This window comes from Thamnophis elegans, chromosome 10, assembly GCF_009769535.1.
Source record: "Thamnophis elegans isolate rThaEle1 chromosome 10, rThaEle1.pri, whole genome shotgun sequence".
NCBI classification, from domain to species: Eukaryota; Metazoa; Chordata; class Lepidosauria; order Squamata; family Colubridae; genus Thamnophis; species Thamnophis elegans.
The window spans coordinates 23,030,665-23,049,677 of record NC_045550.1 but is presented as its reverse complement, the minus strand read 5'-3'; the positions used below and the strand labels follow the sequence as shown (position 1 = coordinate 23,049,677).

At 36.5% G+C, this 19,013-nt stretch overlaps 1 protein-coding gene across 1 annotated transcript in view; it reads left to right on the top strand.

Moving 5' to 3' along the window:
* Nucleotides 1-9,956, top strand: part of SUFU (SUFU negative regulator of hedgehog signaling) — a 79,289-nt gene extending 69,333 nt beyond the window's left edge. Inside the window, exons 11-12 of the mRNA XM_032225280.1 lie at nucleotides 1,701-1,769; nucleotides 3,382-9,956. Coding sequence (XP_032081171.1) covers nucleotides 1,701-1,769; nucleotides 3,382-3,471 — 159 coding nt within the window. The 3' untranslated portion in view covers nucleotides 3,472-9,956. The remainder of the gene's footprint in view (nucleotides 1-1,700; nucleotides 1,770-3,381) is intronic.
* The last annotated feature ends 9,057 nt before the right edge of the window (nucleotides 9,957-19,013 follow it).

Sequence of the window (19,013 nt, the reverse complement as noted above, 5' to 3'; positions counted from 1 at the left end):
GAATCCTTGATTTACAGGTTATTCTCTTGCTCATTTGACTGGCAACATAAATCCTGGTATTTCTTTGTCTTTTCCGTCCTTGATGGGAAAAATTGAAGGGAATTTATGTGGGCATTTGGCTCTGGGAAGCACAGAAACATCTGTGAAGCAGCTGTCAAACCCCATAAAACTCCAAATGCATGGCATCTTAATGCTGGTTTAGGTCCGGAACTCGGACCTTTTGAGAACAGCCTTCTAACACACAGGCTTTCCCATATGATTAAGCCAAATAGCAGTTTTGAATCTTTTTTCCCTCAACCTAGAAAGATTGTGAAAAGAGGGATACTATACATTTGTTTCCCTATTCAAGTATGTTGTTTGAATAGAGCTGTGTACATAATACGCTGTTCTAGAGATACCTAGCCCAGGTAACCAAGTCTTTGATAATCCACTTCTCAAGGAAAGCACCCCATGTGAACACTTTTTATGGGACTTTTTTCGTCTTTGCAAAAACTAGGGTGCTTTGCAAGATCTTCATATAAAGGCAGAACTATGTTCCTGCATGAGGAATCAGTTGAGTAATCATGGTAGGAGCTATTTGCACAGTTTACCTGAGTTATGTTTTTACATTTCAAAAGTTCTATCGCAAATGCTCTTTGATCTTCTGTCATAGTTACAGACTAGTTTTGAAAATGCATGTCACAGTAGTTTGGCCTGAGTTTATCGGGTTTTTTTTCATAATTACTTCAAAGATTTTTTTAATGCATTGAAAAAATAGGCTTTCTTCCCATGGTATTCTGTAGCTAAAAGGTCTTAAATATTCTCACCACATGCTGATGAGTTTGAAAAGAAAACCTGGAAAATGTGAAATAGCAGCTTGTGATATGATTTGCTACAAATGTCACCTTTAATATGCTGATCAAATGTATGAAATGTCTATTTATAATGTGGTATCACCACTGCAAGAGCAGTACAGAAACTAAAGAGTTTTGAGACAAGTATATATAGTTAGCTATTGCTTTGTATACATTTCAATAAAAGCCATGGTAACTGGAGATTTCTGGGATTTAAAGTCCACACACCTTAAAGTTGCCATGATTGAGAAACACTTCTAATGTAATAATATGAGCAAGAAACGTGAGGTCTTGTATTGCTCTGCATCTGTGTACATTGGTTTAATCTGCCTTTTAAAAGAAGCGTAAAGATGCATCCAGACTTCCAGTAACTGTAAATTATTTCTTGAAATTTTGAACATGGTTTAATGAAAAAAAAAATCATATGGACAAATTCAAATTAAGCATTCTCTTGCCTTTTTTCTCTCTCTCCACCCCCTTTCCCTTTCCCTCTTCATCTTCTTACTACTTGTTCAATTATTTTGCTAGGGTTCATGTGTTAAAAAATGGGTACATCCTTTACATTGCCTGCCTTCTCATATAACATAATGTTTCTTTACAATTCTTTGATCCTTGCCCTTTCTGAATTGATGTTTTATTTGGCACAGGAAATATTGATATGATATAGATGGATTCCATAATAATTGCAGGTAATACTGGAGGAAGCAAATAATTACCGGAGGAAGTTAACTGACTTCCCAAGCCTTTGTGAATTACAGGATAAGCAACATGGAACAGTGCTTCGATCACTAGAATGGTCTGCTGCTAGGCAATTAAGTTTAACTTGGTGCATAAAAGAATAAAAAGTATTGCCTCTCACTTTTGCAGATCTTACTTACAGAAGAGTTTGTGGAAAGAATGCTGGAAGAACTAGACGATCTGAGTTCTCCAGAAGAAGTAAGTTTACTTAATCTTAATACCTACAGAGACATTCTCTACACAGGTAGTCTTTGACTTACAGCAGTTCATTTACTGACCGAAGTTACAATGGCACTGAAAAAAGTGACTATTCGCCATTTTTCACATGACCGTTGCAGCACCCCCATGATCACATGATCAAAATTCAGATGCTTGGCAATCGACTCATAACAGTTGCAGTGTCACCTTTTTGCCATCTTCTGACAAGCAAAGTCAATGGGAAAGCCAGATTCACTTAACAACCATGTTACTAACTTAACAGCTGCAGTGATTCCCTGAACAACTGGCAAGAAAGGTCATAAATGGGGAAAAACTCACATAATATCTTAACAATATAAATTTTGGGCTCAATTGTGATTAAGGACTACCTCGGTAGGAACCTTATGCTAAATTGACATTTTTCCATGTACTTTTTTTTGCCATGTATCCTCCTTTCCCTAAGACATTTCCTTTTTTTTATGGTAATTTGTAAATCTTTAAATGTATTATTTCAATTCAGATTTCATTGCAATAATATTTATTTACTATGATTAAAAATTATGAATGTTCTGTCACTTAGAAAACTTGGAAGTGCTGAAATTGAGATATCATGTTTTCCCCAAAAGATGCAGTACTTTGTTCAGAGGAAAGTGCATCAACCCTTTTTATATTTTTGTTGTACGTGCTATTAGATTAATTGACCTTTAACTTAACAGATTTTCCCCGTGGAACCATTTTAACTACAGTATCTTTTCATGAACTATCAATCATCATACAACTCCCCTCTCAAGTTTTTTTTTAAAGTAAAAGCAGTACAGACATCATAGGTGTCTTGTAGTATACACTTACTACAATGGGATTGGAGAGGGAAAGTATTTTTCTGTGATCTCTTGCACAAATGTTTTCTTTGCCATCTCACTTGTTACCTACTCACTGTTTAGTTCCTTGGAATTCCGTATCTTCCAAATGTGCATAATGTTTGTTAAAATAGCAGGATCATGAAATCTTCTTATAAATTCTTTATTGTCCAAGTGTGACTGGACACACAAGGAATTTGTCTCCAGTGCATAAGTTGTCAGTGTACATAAAAACAACAAAGTGATAAGTTATAGATCATATATAGTACCTGGTTTAAAAATCCTTATTTGCTTATTAATCTAATACCTTTTCATTTGCTCCTGTATTATATAATGATATAAAATATCTTGAAAATTTGAAAAAATACATTTTTCTCACATGAAGTATTGTTTATGCAATTTTGGTTTTCTGAATATTCACTTCTGTTACTATTAATACCTTCTGTTTCTTCTATTCTTTATTTTGTTATTTTCATGGTCTTCTAAAAGCTGAGACTTTTTTTGTATTGAAAGAAGCCTCTTTTTCACATTGATCTATTTCTTCATTTATTATCTATTTCCATAGGTAAACACCAGTTTCTTTCAATTAACTGTTTTATGCATAACTTCAGAAGATACCGCTTTTTTATAATTATGCAGAGAAATTGTACAATCTTCAAACTATGTTTTTCTTCCCAGTCCTTCAAATTGTATTTTTATTCACCCTGGATTCTAGCAATTTCTATAAGTACTAACTGATTTCTTTTTTTTTTTAGTTCAAGCTTCCAAAGGAATATAGTTGGCCTGAAAAGAAATTAAAAGTCTCCATCTTACCTGATGCTGTATTTGACAACCTACTCCATTAAAGACAGCCCACAAGCAGCAGCTCACTGTTTATTGCCCAAGGACTAATGGGAGCATTGAGTAGAATAAAAGGTGGTTCTGACAATGTTGCTGCATAACTGCAGCAGAAGAGAAGTTGCTCAACCACTGTTCAGCCAGAAATGTTCATGATTTTTCTGGGTTTTTTCCTTTTTCATCATGGCTGAACTCTGAGTATCTGCATATGAAAGAGTACAAGAGTTAGACAGAGAAAGAAGTATTCCATTATGAGTAGCAGCTGTAATACATCTTTCACTATTTTAACTGGCTCTAAAACTGCCTGTTGCCATCTTAGTTCAGGGTTTATATTCCTCATCTGCATTTATTGTACATATTTTTCACCTGTAAGCACATAATTATTAATTTGATGTTTTCCATAATGCCAAACTACTTTTGTTAGCCAGGCTTCTCCTTGGCAGAATTATTCCTTTAATACAAGTTCCAGAAACAAAGTGGGATTCCCTACATGTATTGAGAGTAAATAGAGTAAAAATTACTCTATTATCTTGGCCCCAAGCATTTCTTATGGTTAAGGTGCAGTGAAATTGGGCAGGTGGGTTTGGTCTCTTAGCTCAGATTAATTGAGTGTAGCTGAATTTTAGAACCCAACATTTTTGCCCTATAATAAAGAGCCTTTCATTTGCTAACAGATTAACAGATTTAGAAAGAAACCTAGCTGTAATTCAGCTGGACTTATTTCTAAATAAATGTATGTTAAATTATAAGTTTTTATATATTACTTTAAGAATGTTTGGAGACAATAAGCCCCCCCCCCAACCTTTTTCAGACACTTTAATCGATAAGATAGCCCTAAATTATTGGATTATAAAGCATATTAAATAATCACTCTTATTTCATTTACTGATGATCAAGCAAGAAATATGAGTGATTAATTTTATATGCTTTTCTCATTGTATTCACTGAGCTATAAAATGAGTTAATGGCTTGTCTTATTTGTATTAGCACTGTTAGCACTTCTGTTTTTATGAAAATTCCTGATGCTGCACTGTTTCTGAAAAATTTCCACCAACTCTCTTTGTTTCAGGTCCTAGAGGTGCCAAGATATCTTATATCAGCTTTGGAACAAAGCAGTTTATAAAACATTTAAGTTTTATTAAAACCATCTTCTCACTTTTTATTAATGTAATAGAAAGCCTTGAATTTGCTCTGTTGAGTATTGATTGAATCGGGCTTCTCCAGAAATTGTAATTCATATAGAAGTCTAAATTGTTCCCTAACCCTTGGGCGCAACGCACCACCGGCCCATGGCCTATTCTGAATTGAGCTATGCAAGCGGCTGGCCGGAGTATGTGTGTGTATGCGCAACAACTTGCGTGAATAGCAGGCTGGCAGGCATTTACCCACATGTGCACCAGCCCGCTGCTCACACAAGTCAAGCTGCGCGCTGGCCCACCACTTATGCAAAGCCTATGTGCACATGCCAGGTCGCCCCAAGCCAGACTAGCAAGCCACAAAGGTTGGGGACTGCTGTTTTACAATCTACAAATTTTCAGTGGTCTCCATCTGCAATTCAAAGGCTAGGTTAGAATCACATTGGACAAAAAAGGAGAAACTTTTTTACGCAATGACATTTTGGGAAAAGAGAGAAAAATATACATTAAACATGAGCTAGGTTTTATGCATTGTGAAATACTGCATTGTCAGTACACTTTTTGGATACTATGATGTACTAACCTGTTCTGATATTAGAGATGATAAATCAAGAAGGCTTTGGAATCTGTAACATAAGTGAGAGTCTTTTGGAGAGCCTAGTTCATACTTCATTTTGAGTAGATATTGAAATAAAATTAACAATGTTAAATTAATAATAGAAGATTGCAAAGATGTTCAGAGTTAACTGTAAAATTCTCTGGAGAAAATGCACATGGGCGATGTTCACATATACTGTGCAGCCAAGATCACTAACCATTATTTGTTGAACAAGCCAGAGTCAATTGTCTGGGAAAGCAGAGTGACTGTGACTGATCAAGTTCTTATTTTCCCTCTATTTCTTCTATCAATCAGGTGATATTTCATAATATCCTTAGCAAAAGTTAAAGAACAAGGTTGTTTGTTTGTTTGCAGGAAGATTTGCTCTATAATTTGCTCTCTAATTAAGCAAGTTGTAGCCCCAGGGCCAAGTGTGGTGCCCAGATCTTTTGATAGCCCTCAGATCTTCATCCAGCTACACTGCAAATATTGGCAGTACAAATGATGAAAATTGCTAGCATGGTTTTCCATAATTTTATGACAAAATATTCATTAAAATTAGCATATGATCTGTAACACACAATACATTTTTTAAAAAAAATCTTCTGCAAAATCCTGAAAATTCTACTTCTGTTCATTTATCTGGGAGCCCCATCCACTCCAAGAAATAGGTATAACTTCTATCCTCAAAAAGGATTGTCTTGGGGATTTGGGGATTATTGTTATTTTGGCTGTGTAAGGTTGATGGAATTGGCTTTATTTTTTTGTTGTTGGTTTTGTTAGATGTACACTATATTAGGTTTTTAAAAAATAATTTGTAGAGTTTAGAGAGCAATTGTGTTATGTGTAGGTTTGGTTTTGCCTGTGTTTGTTGTCTGAGTATGGTTAGTTTTATTTCTGTGAAATCGGTATTTTGTTGAAATGTGTATGCTTTGCTTTGGCATTGGGAAGCAATTCCCTATCCTTTCAGGGAGGAGTTAGGCATAGGGAAAAATAGCCTGAGTGGCAGAAATGCTGAGTAGTTTTTCCCTCAACTATAATTTTATTTTGTTTCTGAAGGAATTGAAGTGGAAAGCTATTCCTTAATTTTTATGCTTCAAACTGTAATTGGATCTTACACCATTGAAATGCTTGTATATGGAAAGAAAAGTGATCCCTGTTGGTAGAAAACAGGTATTCTAGAGAAATGATTAAGCTAGAGAGAGCCTTTCCTACAAGATCTAATTTATTATATATAAATATTATGTGTGTGTGCCGCACACACATGTTTTAATTTTAAAAGGACCAGTTGACCTGGAGAAATGTTCCAACTAATTCAGTATCTTGTTTTTTCACATTTGTCTTTGAGAATCTCATAGGTCAAGATATAGCAATAGCATCCTCTTCACTTCTGAGGACTTAATACTAAGACACATAGCTAAGATGATAAATAATTGTTTTGATTGTTGTCATGCTGTTGTGGGCTCTCGGGAATTCTTTCCTTCATATAAATTAGTTTATGTATAGAGTTTATTTGGAAATATATTCATTACTGTAATGGGGAAGTGTTAGTCACAACTGTCTCATTGATTTCTCTCTCTCTAGTTAGGTAACCCTCAGTTTGTTTTCTTTAAAGATGAATAAAAGGAGGCAGAATCAGTATACTGTGAAATGCTAAACTGGAATTTTAAAACCATTGTGAATTTCTCATGAAGGATCTACAATTTATAGTTAAATAGTGTCTCTCATAGGATTTTCTGCAAGATCCTAGTGTTTCCTGCATGAGTATTCATTTTGGAGGGCAGAACTGACCCAAAGTATATTTTTAAATGACTTGTCTTGTTGGATTTCCAGAGAGTGCATTCAGTTTTTTTTTATCTACTTGAATGCAAGCACAAGTTACTGGCTTGGCAAATCAAAGGTATGGTGCTTTTATGTATTTTTGTTTAATCAATTACAATTTATGACTGTTCTAGTCAGATCTCTAAGGGGCATAATAGAACAGAATTTGGTCTCTCCTCCAACTCTTCATGGGCAGATACTCACACTGTGGCTAGTTATGCTGACTTTTTATTTTTTCTTAACATAAGGTAAGAAGAGTTTGCTTTGCACTCTTGTTCTTTGCTTGCTAGTTCCTGAAGTGTTTTACCGGAAATAGAAGCTTTGGCTGCTCTTCAGTTGGTTTGCACCTGCTACTTAATCCCTTCAGCACCTGGAGCAGTAAATACCCTTCCTGGCTTGCCACAACAATTATTAACTTTTAGTGCAGCTGTTGCACTAGTCATATGCCAGGATAATGCTAACACAGCCACCAGACCATTCCAGAGTGTTTAACTATCTAACTATGAAAAAAAAATTCTGTAAGTTAGTTATCATACAAGCTATGAATATAATAGAGATTTGAAGCTATTGCACATGTTGTACGTTCTGGCCTATCACCTGTTTTGCTCAGAAGCTGAATCCCACAAAAGCACTAAAGATTTTTGTAACGCAAAAAAGGAAAAGGTTCAAAATATAAACAGATTGTATTTTAAAATAGATCATTTAAATATACAGTCCTATCACAGACAACATTTTAAACACATTTAAAATCGAGGATAAGCTATTTGAAATATGGTAGAAGAGCAAAAAAGGAAGAAAGTCATTGTTCATTGCAGAATTAAAAAAGAGAAGCTGGTCTTACCTGAAGAAGACAAAAGACATAAATATTTGCATAGCTATTACATTAAAACCTACATCTATATCTCTTTATAGTTTATATAAATGTGTACATCTTGAGTTTCATGTTTCCCTTTTGTCAGATTGTGGTTAGGCAAAAGTAAGATACAAACCTTTGAAGCCTCTGCAGGATATTTTGCATTTCAGTCTGATCATCAGTGCAGAATTAGAAGTGAAAGCGACTTCTATGGCAGATTAAAAAAGGATTGCACTGTCATTCCATTGCATTTTCTTCTTCCAATAGTAGGGACATAATCACCACATGCTTCATATAACCCCTTTTGCATATGATCCCTGTGCATAAGGGAAGTAAGGAATCAGGGAACTATTCTATTTACATAAGCATTGTAATGGCTCGAGACAAAAATAATACCCACGACTACCATTGTTGCAGTTTTTAGGAAAAGAAATAATGCCCTCCATCTTTAGTAGCCCTGTGGCATTTCATTTTCCACTTAACCTGTGTCCTTTTCTGCTAGACATCTTGAATGTCAAAATTAGTACTGTCTGATATAAATTTATAAGGACCCCAGACTGACCCATTCCTTAATTAACTTGTCAATATTAGGTATTATGTTTCAAATATATTTTTCCTTTCTCAAATTGCTTAACTATAATATGAGAGCTTTTAAGCTTTCTATTGTTTTTCCCACAACATGTTTGTTATTTTTAGCCAATCAGTTTCCTATATTGCAAATATTTTGAAAGAAATTCTCCTCATTTAAAGAATTACAATATAATGGTAGCGAGTTCCAGACGAAATGAGGGAATCACATGTTTAAACTCTTTCTTCAACTATATTTTCTTTTCAGAAATTGTTTTAAGACTTTGTTGCCAGCTAATTGTTGTGGTAACCTCTGTAGTCCTTATTTTCCTTTTCAGGGCAAAATTACAGCTTTCTTCTGTTAGACTCTTGTGATATAAATCTTCAATGAACAGAAGAAGGGGATTCTGTGATCTGTGTTCAGAGTATATACTGTATTATAATATGAGCACTGTGGTTAATACAGATGGCTGTTGTGGGCCCTCGCTGATAAGAAGATGCAGGAGCACGCAAGTTTGTTGCTGGACCTTTTAATTCTAGTTTAAGATGAACTAACTTTCTTACCAGTTTTATCTTATCTTAGAGAGAGAAAAACCTATTTAAGTAATTTTAAAATGTATGAAAAAGCTCAAAAATTTAACGGTACTTTTATGAACAATGCTGCCCATGACGTAGCTTTTCTGGAGCTGTATTTAATAGTAGCAAAGATCAATGGTGTGTATCTATATATGCGCTTGCGAACATGTATGCAAATACATGCACAGTTTAATCTAGTTTAAGGACATAAAATTGGTATTCAGAGTAGCAGTTCTGAATTCTACTGCAGCTGAAAACAGCACATGAGAGTTAAAAGTTTGAATTGAGGTAGTATCACACTTCAAATGAAAAGAAGTAGCTTTCCTTTTTGAATGGTTTTTATCTCAACAGGAACTAGAGTTCTCTATTCAGCAGAGGACTTGCTAACTTTTTTTTTCTTTTTGAAGGGAGAAGAGCTCTTGTGGGGTGTTAGTTTTATATTTCAGATGGCTGTACTGTAGTTCTAGGAAGCTTTAAACAAATTGAAATATACTTTTGGAGAAATTAATCCTTATACTTGTTCAGATGCTAATTCTGACTGCTGAAGCTGTTTTGAAAAGCTTCAGCTGAGATGAACCTTTTTGTAGTTCATCTGTGTGTGTGTGTGTACACATATGCGTGGGGAGGTGTGTGTGTGTGTGTGTGTGTGTGTGTGTGTGTGCATTTCTCTACAAATATATTAGAGTTACTGCAGAAACTGACTGAAAACCGTTTTCTTCTCCTGCAGTAATATTTCAATATTTTAGTATACCCTTTTTCTACCAAAAAAAGCAATGAAAACCGAAACTAGCAGTTTTTAAAATATTTTATATTAGTTTGTAATGTATATTCTTACATTATCACAGTGCTGGTATGAACTACCTTTTTGTAATATTTTGTGAATCACAAAGCTTTTGTTTCCCTTCTGTGTATTCAAAGTACATTAAACCTGTTTGCATATTGTGTTTGGTGTGTATTTATTGATTGCAGAGCTGCTAAATTAGATTTTATTTTTCACTCATACTTAATTTTCTTTTTCCAACTGTTACCTGCAGGTTGTAACCAGATAATAGGCAATATATAACATGAGGGCCAACCACCAGCATCTCCTTATCTACACCACATCTCCTTTGCAATATATCTGTTGTTGTTCTGCATGGTACAGTCTATTCAGGAGAAACATTTGAGTAAATGTGGGTGTATGCTAATTTTTACAATATTATGTGGAAATCATTAACACAGGTGCAGGAACCTTACTACACCTATAGCAGCTATCTTCAGCCTAGTAACCCCTAAATTTATTCGGACTAAAACTCGTATGCTTTCCAAATTCTGGAAGTAACGGAGTTCTTTTCTAATTTTCTTTTTATATCATCTTTCCTTGGCTACTGAAGGATAGAGTTAAAATGATGACATGATCCTATGTATCATATTGAAGTACCTGGACAGCACTTTACTATGTTGTCAAAATGGAAGGGGACTTTTTTTTTTTTACAAAGCTGTAACTGAAATGGGGAGACTTCGTCACTTATAAAGCTCTTCATGGTATTGGACCTGGGTACTTGAGAGACTGCCTGCTGCCAATTACCTCCAATAGACCGATTAGATCCCACAGATTAGGCCTCCTCCGAATTCCATCTGCCGGCCAATGCCGACTGGCGACTACCCAGAGGAGAGCCTTCTCTGTGGCTGCTCCGACCCTCTGGAACGAGCTCCCCGTGGAGATTCGTACCCTCACCACCCTCCAGGCCTTCCGCAAAGCCCTTAAAGCCTGGCTGTTCCGACAGGCCTGGGGCTAAAGAGCTGTTGCCCCCCCGCCTCGAATGGTATGACTGTTGTGTGTTTTTAAATTATGTATTGTTATGTTTCGTCTTTTTATTTCCTGTCTGTACCCCCCTTCCCTGATTTGAATTGTGAGCCCCCCTGAGTCCCCTTTGGGGAAAAGGGCGGCATATAAATGTAATAAAATCAAATCAATCAAATCACTTCATAGAAACTAGAAGTGCTCACTGATTTTTGGTTACATCCTATCTCTGTTGTAGAGAAAGCTAACTCCCACTTAATTATTATCTTGAACAAATACAACTTGATAGTTGGTTTGCTTAAGTGTCATTAATTTGGTCTGGATGCTCTATTCTCAGCCTGGATATTCAAGTCTTGCAACAGTGAAAACTAGAGAGAGAAAATACAGCCCTTGGGATTTTTTTTTGGGGGGGGGGGGGGGAATCAATTTTGTTTCATAGTTTCACCAGTCCATTAGAACATGCATATGACCTAGGATCCAGCCACACTCTGGAGCACTGACTCAGTTTCACTGTTACAAAAAGTCACTTTATTATCTTGTTCTTTTCAATTGAGAAATTACCAAGTCTCCTATACGGCTACATCTCATTTGGAATTCTTGCTGTAATGGAGTAATACACCTTGCCCATCCAATGACGCGTGTCTTCTAAACCACTGGAGTGCTTATACTGTCAATATATCCAATTTCTAGACATTAATGTTTTTCCACAAAGCTTTTAAAGAAAATAAAAAATGTGTGGCAAATTTTGATTCTGTAATTCAGAACGCTGTGTATTTCAGGGATGAAATGAATTTGTGTAGAGACCTGCGGAGTCGTTCTTTCTGCAATAACTTTGGGAGCTTTCGTTGCATTATTACTATATCAACAGATGACAGGAAAAGTATGAGCCATCTTGTTTATATGTATGTTCCTGTAACTGATTAAGAAAGTTCTGAGAAATTAAAAATACTCATATTTTTAAATCAGTGGTTTTCAATGTTAAAAAAATATATATTTTTGCTGATGGCTGCCTAACTAAACTCAAGCATTATCTACGGTACATTTATTCTATTTTCCACTAGTATTGTTACCTCAAGAATATACTAAAATGATGAGTTGGATTACTAAATGGCATGTATAAGGATTAAAGTTAAGCTTAGGTAAAGTGTTTATTTTCAGATCACATCTTGTTTGCAATTAAAACTTCAATAAAAGATACCACAAATTGTTTTCAGCCTTCAACTGCTTGAGTATTACTTGTATATTTCCAATTTTAAATTATATTGAAACAATTGAACAAACAAGCTTTCTAGTAGTTAACTTTTGTTACTTAGTGGGGTATTTTGGCTTGATGAGATTTTCACAGCTGTTTCACAAGCATTATAATTTCTCTCAGCAATGTTTACATCCCATTTTTCCAGTTTTTGCTTATGAGTGCAGAAAATCCCAATTCACACACTGGTAATATGTTAAAATGTTTCTTATCAGACTTCCTTTTCCTGCAATCGAAGTGTTTATTCATTCTTTGCCTACATCCAAAATTCAAGAAAGACCTTCCATGAGGTTTAATTTTATATTGCAGTTCTTCTGTCATACACTTAATTCTTCCCATTCTGTGAGACTAAGCTGAAATTGGTTTGGTGTTTCAATAAAGTGGTTTCTCAGATAGTCACAGTTTTCAAAGGTAGACTGAAAAATATAATTTTATTTTCCAGCTGTTCAGCAATTACTGTTATGACCTCATTCTACAGTGATATTGGGAAATATGCTCATATTCGTTTCCTTATTTTCCAGTCCAAACGTTTTACCATTATTATTTTGATCTGTAGGCATTGTCTTATTTAAATATTCAACAGTAGCTACCAAGAAAAATAACTTTGCAGACTGAAAATACAAACTCCTGGTTGCTGAAGAATAAAGGAGGTAATATGCATCTTCAATGACATTATAGTTTCTCATAAGCTAACCAAAGGAGGGGAAAGTAAGCAATTTATTCCAATTTCTTCACAAAATTTGGGAAATGGATGTAACTAGTGACCCTCTATTTTCAGGACTGTGTCTACCTCTGTTTTCAACTTGTAGCCAGTTGTTTTTGCAGTTAATGCTTCATGATTCTAAAGAAAACATTGTTATTACTGTTTATGTTTCCCATTAACATAAATTATTTTACTGACTCACCCATTAAAAGAGCAGCATCTTAACAAATTCCTATATGCACAGGATTACTAGGGTAATTCCAAGTACGTAAAATAAGACAACTACCCTCACCTTGAATTTTTCCATCAAATTCTTTACCACATAAACATTGTTCTATTTTACAATCATCAACATGGCAAATGAATGACAGTAATTGAACTCCATTTCTTTCTCTTTCTAAATTGAGGCATAAACAGTTTCTTCAGTGTTGGCTAACATATTGGCCACGAGAGGAATTTCTTTTAATTTTTTCTTCTGCTTCATTCCCATCTTGACATTCCAATGGCACTACAAGCAGGAAAAGTCTGTACCTCTCTGATTGTGAAATAATACATTCTGTGATTAAATAATTTTTCTTATGCTTTACCTGAAACTCTTTTAGAAAAAATCAAACTTGATTACTTTCTAGAATTTAAAAATCACAATGCCATCAAAAGTTTCTCAATAGCAGTGTCATTTTGGTGAGGAATGCCTCTACCTGAGAAGAAGCTATTATTTTTAGTTTTCTTGTTTACTATGGCACCTTTTTTCCATTTATATTCCACCTTTGTCACTTTGTCCCCACCACTGTAATCTTTATATATTCTTATTGACTACTCATTAACGTTTTAACACATCCCTGGTGTCTTTGGGCATCACTGTCACTTCCTTATTAATCAGTCAAATTAAGCTACATACTTGCATTTGTTACCTAGGGTTTATTCACAGGGAACAGCTTTCAAACACGGTAACATTTTAAACTGAGGCTTAGTTGTTAGCTGACTCACCTTCAGGCTCTTGAAGCACATTAAACCAGATTTCAACAATACTTGTCTCAAGTCAGGACATCACTTACAAGAATGAATCGTTATTCACAAAGCAGAATCACACATCTACTATAATAGTGCATTCATTCATTAATCATTTAAAGTTGTAAAACGTTTCTGATCCTGTCATGTTTTTTTAAAAAAAAAAACTGTAGCCAATTTGATTGATTCAAGCTCAAAAGATCCACTGAGGGCTGGACCCTAGACAATAGGATTTTTATATCTCCTTATAAAGGTTGGGGAGAACTTTTATTCTAAAAAAAGTATCCAAAATACAAAAGTGAAATATGTATGTGTTCCTTCTATATCTTATGCTATACTCTGTTTCTATTAATATTTAGTGTTTCTATATTATGTTCTACTACTAATACACCATCCACTATACTGTTACTTGTATTTCTATGCTATATTATACTATTCTCTAAATATACTATTACTATTGCTATTAAGCTAGTATTATTACTATATGAAACAGCGTTTTAACTCCTGCGATCCTGGTTCGTCCTTAAATTCCATCCGTAGTCTCATTCTCTCAGATTTTCTTCTGTTACTATTTTCTTCTTTAATATTCTGTTAATGGCCAGCAGGTAAAGCAATAGCACTTTCCCAATGCTGTACTTTGCCCTTTTCTTCCTGATCCTTCCATCTCTAAAGAAAACTTATTTGATGCTTTCTCTTTTGTTGCAGCTGTTGCTGCTGCTGAGTTCCCAAGTCCTTTCCTCTGTTTTCCTCTTTGTCTTCTCCCTTTCTCTTCTTTTCTCTGTTTCAAGGTTGCAGTTTTTACCAGAAATTCTGCCATGCTGACACTGGAGAGAAGGTTCAAATAGGAAGGGAGAAAAGTAGCACAGATGCATCAGCGGTGAGATTCAGCCAGTTCACACTTATTCAGGAGAACCGGTTGTTAACTTTCTAAGCAGTCCAGAGAACCGGTTGTTGGAAGAAATCTCGTTTTGTCCCCCCCCCCCCCCCCACTTACAGGGCTAATCCTGTAAGAAAGGCAGGAAGGAAACATTCTGGTATTGTTTCTAGCTTAATCTTTATTGCCCTGTTTACAGAAACTGCCTCTCCGGTTAACCCTTATTGCATTGTAACAGCTAAGGCGAAGCACCCATCGACCTGAGTGATGTTGAGTTGGCCATGCCCACCAGTCACATGACCACCGAGCTCCGCTTAGCCATCTGGTCATTAGAGCAGAGAACCAGTTAAATTATTTGCATCCCACCACTGAGATGCATGCAATTTTCTTATAGCCTGCTCTTCCACCATCCCTAGACCAGTGATGGCAAGCCTTTTTGGCACCAAGTACCCAAGACAGAATGTGCGTGCCAATCAGCTGGTGTTCATGGGTGCCAGAGCACCAGAAAATGGGCCATTTTCAGGTTGTTTTCCAGGCCAAAAACAGTCTGAAAAACAGCCCGGAAAACAGCGTAGTTTTGGGGCATTTTTCAGACTGTTTTCCGGCACTTCGGTGCCCACAAAGACCAGCTGGCCGGTGCCAGAAATCAGAAGAGAAGCTGGTGATGAAACACATGCCCATAGAGAGGGCTCTGCGTGCCGCCTCTGGCATGCATGTGATAGGTTCGCCATCACGGCCCTAGACTATTTATGTGGCATTCAAGATGCCACAGCAGTTTGGGTAAGAATCACAGCTTTAAACGAAAATTAGTCAACAGGCTCATATTTTCTGTGGATTTGGGTGTTAACACATTCATACAATTCTGAATGTATTTCAATTCTGCATGATCACAATAAGGTTGCAATAACTGTTGGATCAGATCTCCTGCATTTTGGGGTATCAGGTTGTGAGCCTAATCTGAGTATGGAAGAAATGGCCAGGTAGAAAACCTGAACTTTTGAACAAGGAGAAGTGAACACTCCAGATGCCTCCCCCGCCTTTTTATTTTTGCTTATAGGACCTATAGAACATGTCTCTATACTTAACATTGATTTGAACTTTCACCCCAAATCCTGGGAGTAATTTCAGGCAATAGATTGGATCAGGTTGATATGCCTTCTCTTGGGAAAATGCCTCTATGGCTATTTCTTTCACATTTGTTTTTTCTAGTTTTTTTAAATTCTAAATAACTTGCATTGTTTCATTTTTATAACTCTTAAAAATAAACCAAATGAATGTTGAACTATTTCAGTGTTTGCCCACATTTTATGATCTAGCTGTATTTCACGGCAGAATTTAGGTGCTATTCTATTGGAGAATAGTGGAGTACAGGAAGGGATTAACATCTGATAAAACACTAGGCTTTGCCTGACAAGCACAAGTTATTTGGAACATTTGGACTGGGGCGTAAAGGGAGGTGCAAGATAACAGCAAGAATGGGGCAATGATTTGTTCAGTCATTTAAAAAAAAGTTCTCTTCTGGGTACCCTCAGGCAGTTGCATCTGGCCTGTGCACACAGTTAATATTTCAACCGCTTTGAGGTTGAGCAGAATGTTAAATATCCACCGAGGCAGGAGAAGGCCTGAGGCCGTTTCTAGGGGGCTGGTAACACAGAGGCAACTATAGGCTTGCTTTCGCAAAACAGCAAAGTCTTGCGACTTAAGGCATCAGTCCAACAAACTGATAGCAATCCAAGTAGTTAATAGTCAGGCAGAGATTCTTTCTTATCATTTTTAATTTTTTATACCATACCTTATCAGTTTTGTATACAGAGATAACATTTCATTTGGACAAAAAGACATGTCCCAGACATGTCCATGTAGTTTTCATTGCAGCAATATGAATGCATTTAAAAAAAAACTTTACTCCTTTCTGGGTGTTTTTTCAGCTAGAATCCTATTCCCCTGGTATTTCCTGAAACCTCCAATTCAAATCTTAAGACAGCTGCACTTTATTTTTACAGTTAAATACTGAAGTTTTTAAAGTCAGATAACTTTTGCAACAATCAAAACAAATTTTCATTTGTTTTATTCTTTACCATAAAATATGAGGTCATACATCAAGCAAAATGCCTGTTCTGTGGACAATGGAATAAAGGCTGGTGGGTGCCATTTAGTTGTGTTAGTTTCAACTTATATGACAGCAAACTGGAATTCTTTGGGGTGAGAAGTGGAGGGGTGCCATACTTTTAGCCACATTTGGCATATTCTGCTTGAGCTAAATGAAGATATTGTGCTAAACAATAACATAATCTGATTGATTTTGAATAAGTGTAAACATGACTATAATAGTTTATTAACTACAGTTTGTGACTTAATCATTAATTCTTAAATATGAGCACAGCTATGGTTCAAACAAACTACGATTTATGAATCCAAGCCACGAGAGAAAGGTAAATCCCTAATGTGTTTGATCCATTTACTCAGCCTTTTAACATCCTCCAACTTTGGCCATATTACTCATCTACTTGCTCTGGAAAGTTCTGCATTTGCATGACTGTGCCTTTTATTGGGTAGATAATATTTCAGGATTTGAAGCATTCCTGTCATCTGCCCCAATAATTTTCTTTCTTTAGGAATGAAAACATCAGGGGTAAAACCTGTAATTTCTGAGGGTAGGCTATATACTATCTTTTGGTGTCTGGGAGGCACTTCTTAGGGTCAGTACATCTGAATTTGCAAAATCATTCATTTGATTCTTGGTGCTGTGCTACATTATTGTCTTGTCAACTGCCTACACAAATTATGTTTGTGAGAGCTTAGCCAGATTACTTAGTAACACTTCCTGGAACTTGTAGTAAGCATCTTTCTGACCCAGCACAATCTTTGGTTTCCTGCTTAAACTAGACCAAAACCCATAAGGACCTTTTGCATGCAGATTCTCCTGTTTAACAAAATTGTTATTGTTATTCCCCTCCGCCTCCATTTGCACTCTGACCTTGGCAAGCAACTGATTAGTTCTGGATTGGATGTTAGAAAGTAGGGTTATTGTTGGTTTTTTTGTTATATCAGATTGCATGTCGTAACTATGGGCTAAAACTATGATTAGAATATATCACAGGGGTCTTTGAGATGCCAGCCTCATTTGTGAGTCAAGGAAGAACTCCAGAATATATTGATTTTGGACTAGTTTAAATATATGTTGATAGCATTCTCAGTATCAAATTGTGATTTATGTTTTCTGATACATTTCATTTTCATCCTGTCCTCCCACCCCTCGATCCCTCTCTCTTGATTCACCCTAGATTTTATGATGAAAACTTGGGGGGGAGGGGGTGTTAATCATCAGTGAACATTTCATAATTAACCTAGAGGTTAGATATAAAGTCACTTCAGGTTTGGAAAGGAGGTTGTGAGGGAGGAAACAGATGAGAGAATAGACTGCTTTCACATTGTGGTGTGTGACTACAAATTACCTGAAGCCATCAGCTCTGTAGACAACTGTCTGCAATCTGTCTTCTCCTCCAGTACTAATGACAAGCTGCGTTTGGCTTACGTTTACCAAGAGCAACTGAGGATTATTTATTTATTTAATAAATTATATAGGCACCCAACTCACCCACAGTAATTCCATAGTTATTTTTTTATCCTTTTGATAAATAATAGAACGCAAGATAAAATATCTGAGCCAGTCTGAGGAGGGTTTTTTTCCTCTTCCCAAACTGATCTACTCACCCTTGATTCAGCAACAAAAAGACAGAAACATTACCAGCATGAAATTTGCTGCCTCCGTTGCTGATCCCTATCCTGTCTCTATTGACTCTGTTCCCAGTCTTAGTCACCCAGTCTTCCCTCCAGGGAAGTGAATGACAAAGCTTAATAACTTTATACATATTAAAGCTGTCCTCAGACAGTGTCAGGAAAAAGGGAAAATGCTACTTCAGCACTAGCTAAAGTTGAGGAAAACTTAAATCTGATTCACTGATGGGCTGGGGGGCAAGATGACATGGGGTCTTGGCAGCAAAAGATGGTTCCAAGCTATGGTTCTACTGTAGTCAGATGCAGTGATGTGCGGTGAGGTTTATGGCTGGTGAGGCAAAAAGGAAGAAAGCGGCTTTTGGCCCCCCGCCACTATGTCTGGAATTCCCGCCGGGGTCGGAGTCGGACATAGCGGTGGGGCGGCCAAAAGCCGCTTTCTTTTGCGGCAAAAGAAAGAAAGCGCCAGCAGAGGCAGGTAAAAGTCCCGCCTCTACTGGTGGGCTGCCCCGACACAGAGAAAGAAAGCTGGCGGGCTGCCCTCCCTGCCTCTCCTACCCCTTCCCTCTGAGTGAAGAAAAAAACACTGCCCTGACACAGAGAAAGAAAACTGGTGGGCTGCCCCCCCTGCCTCTCCTACCCCC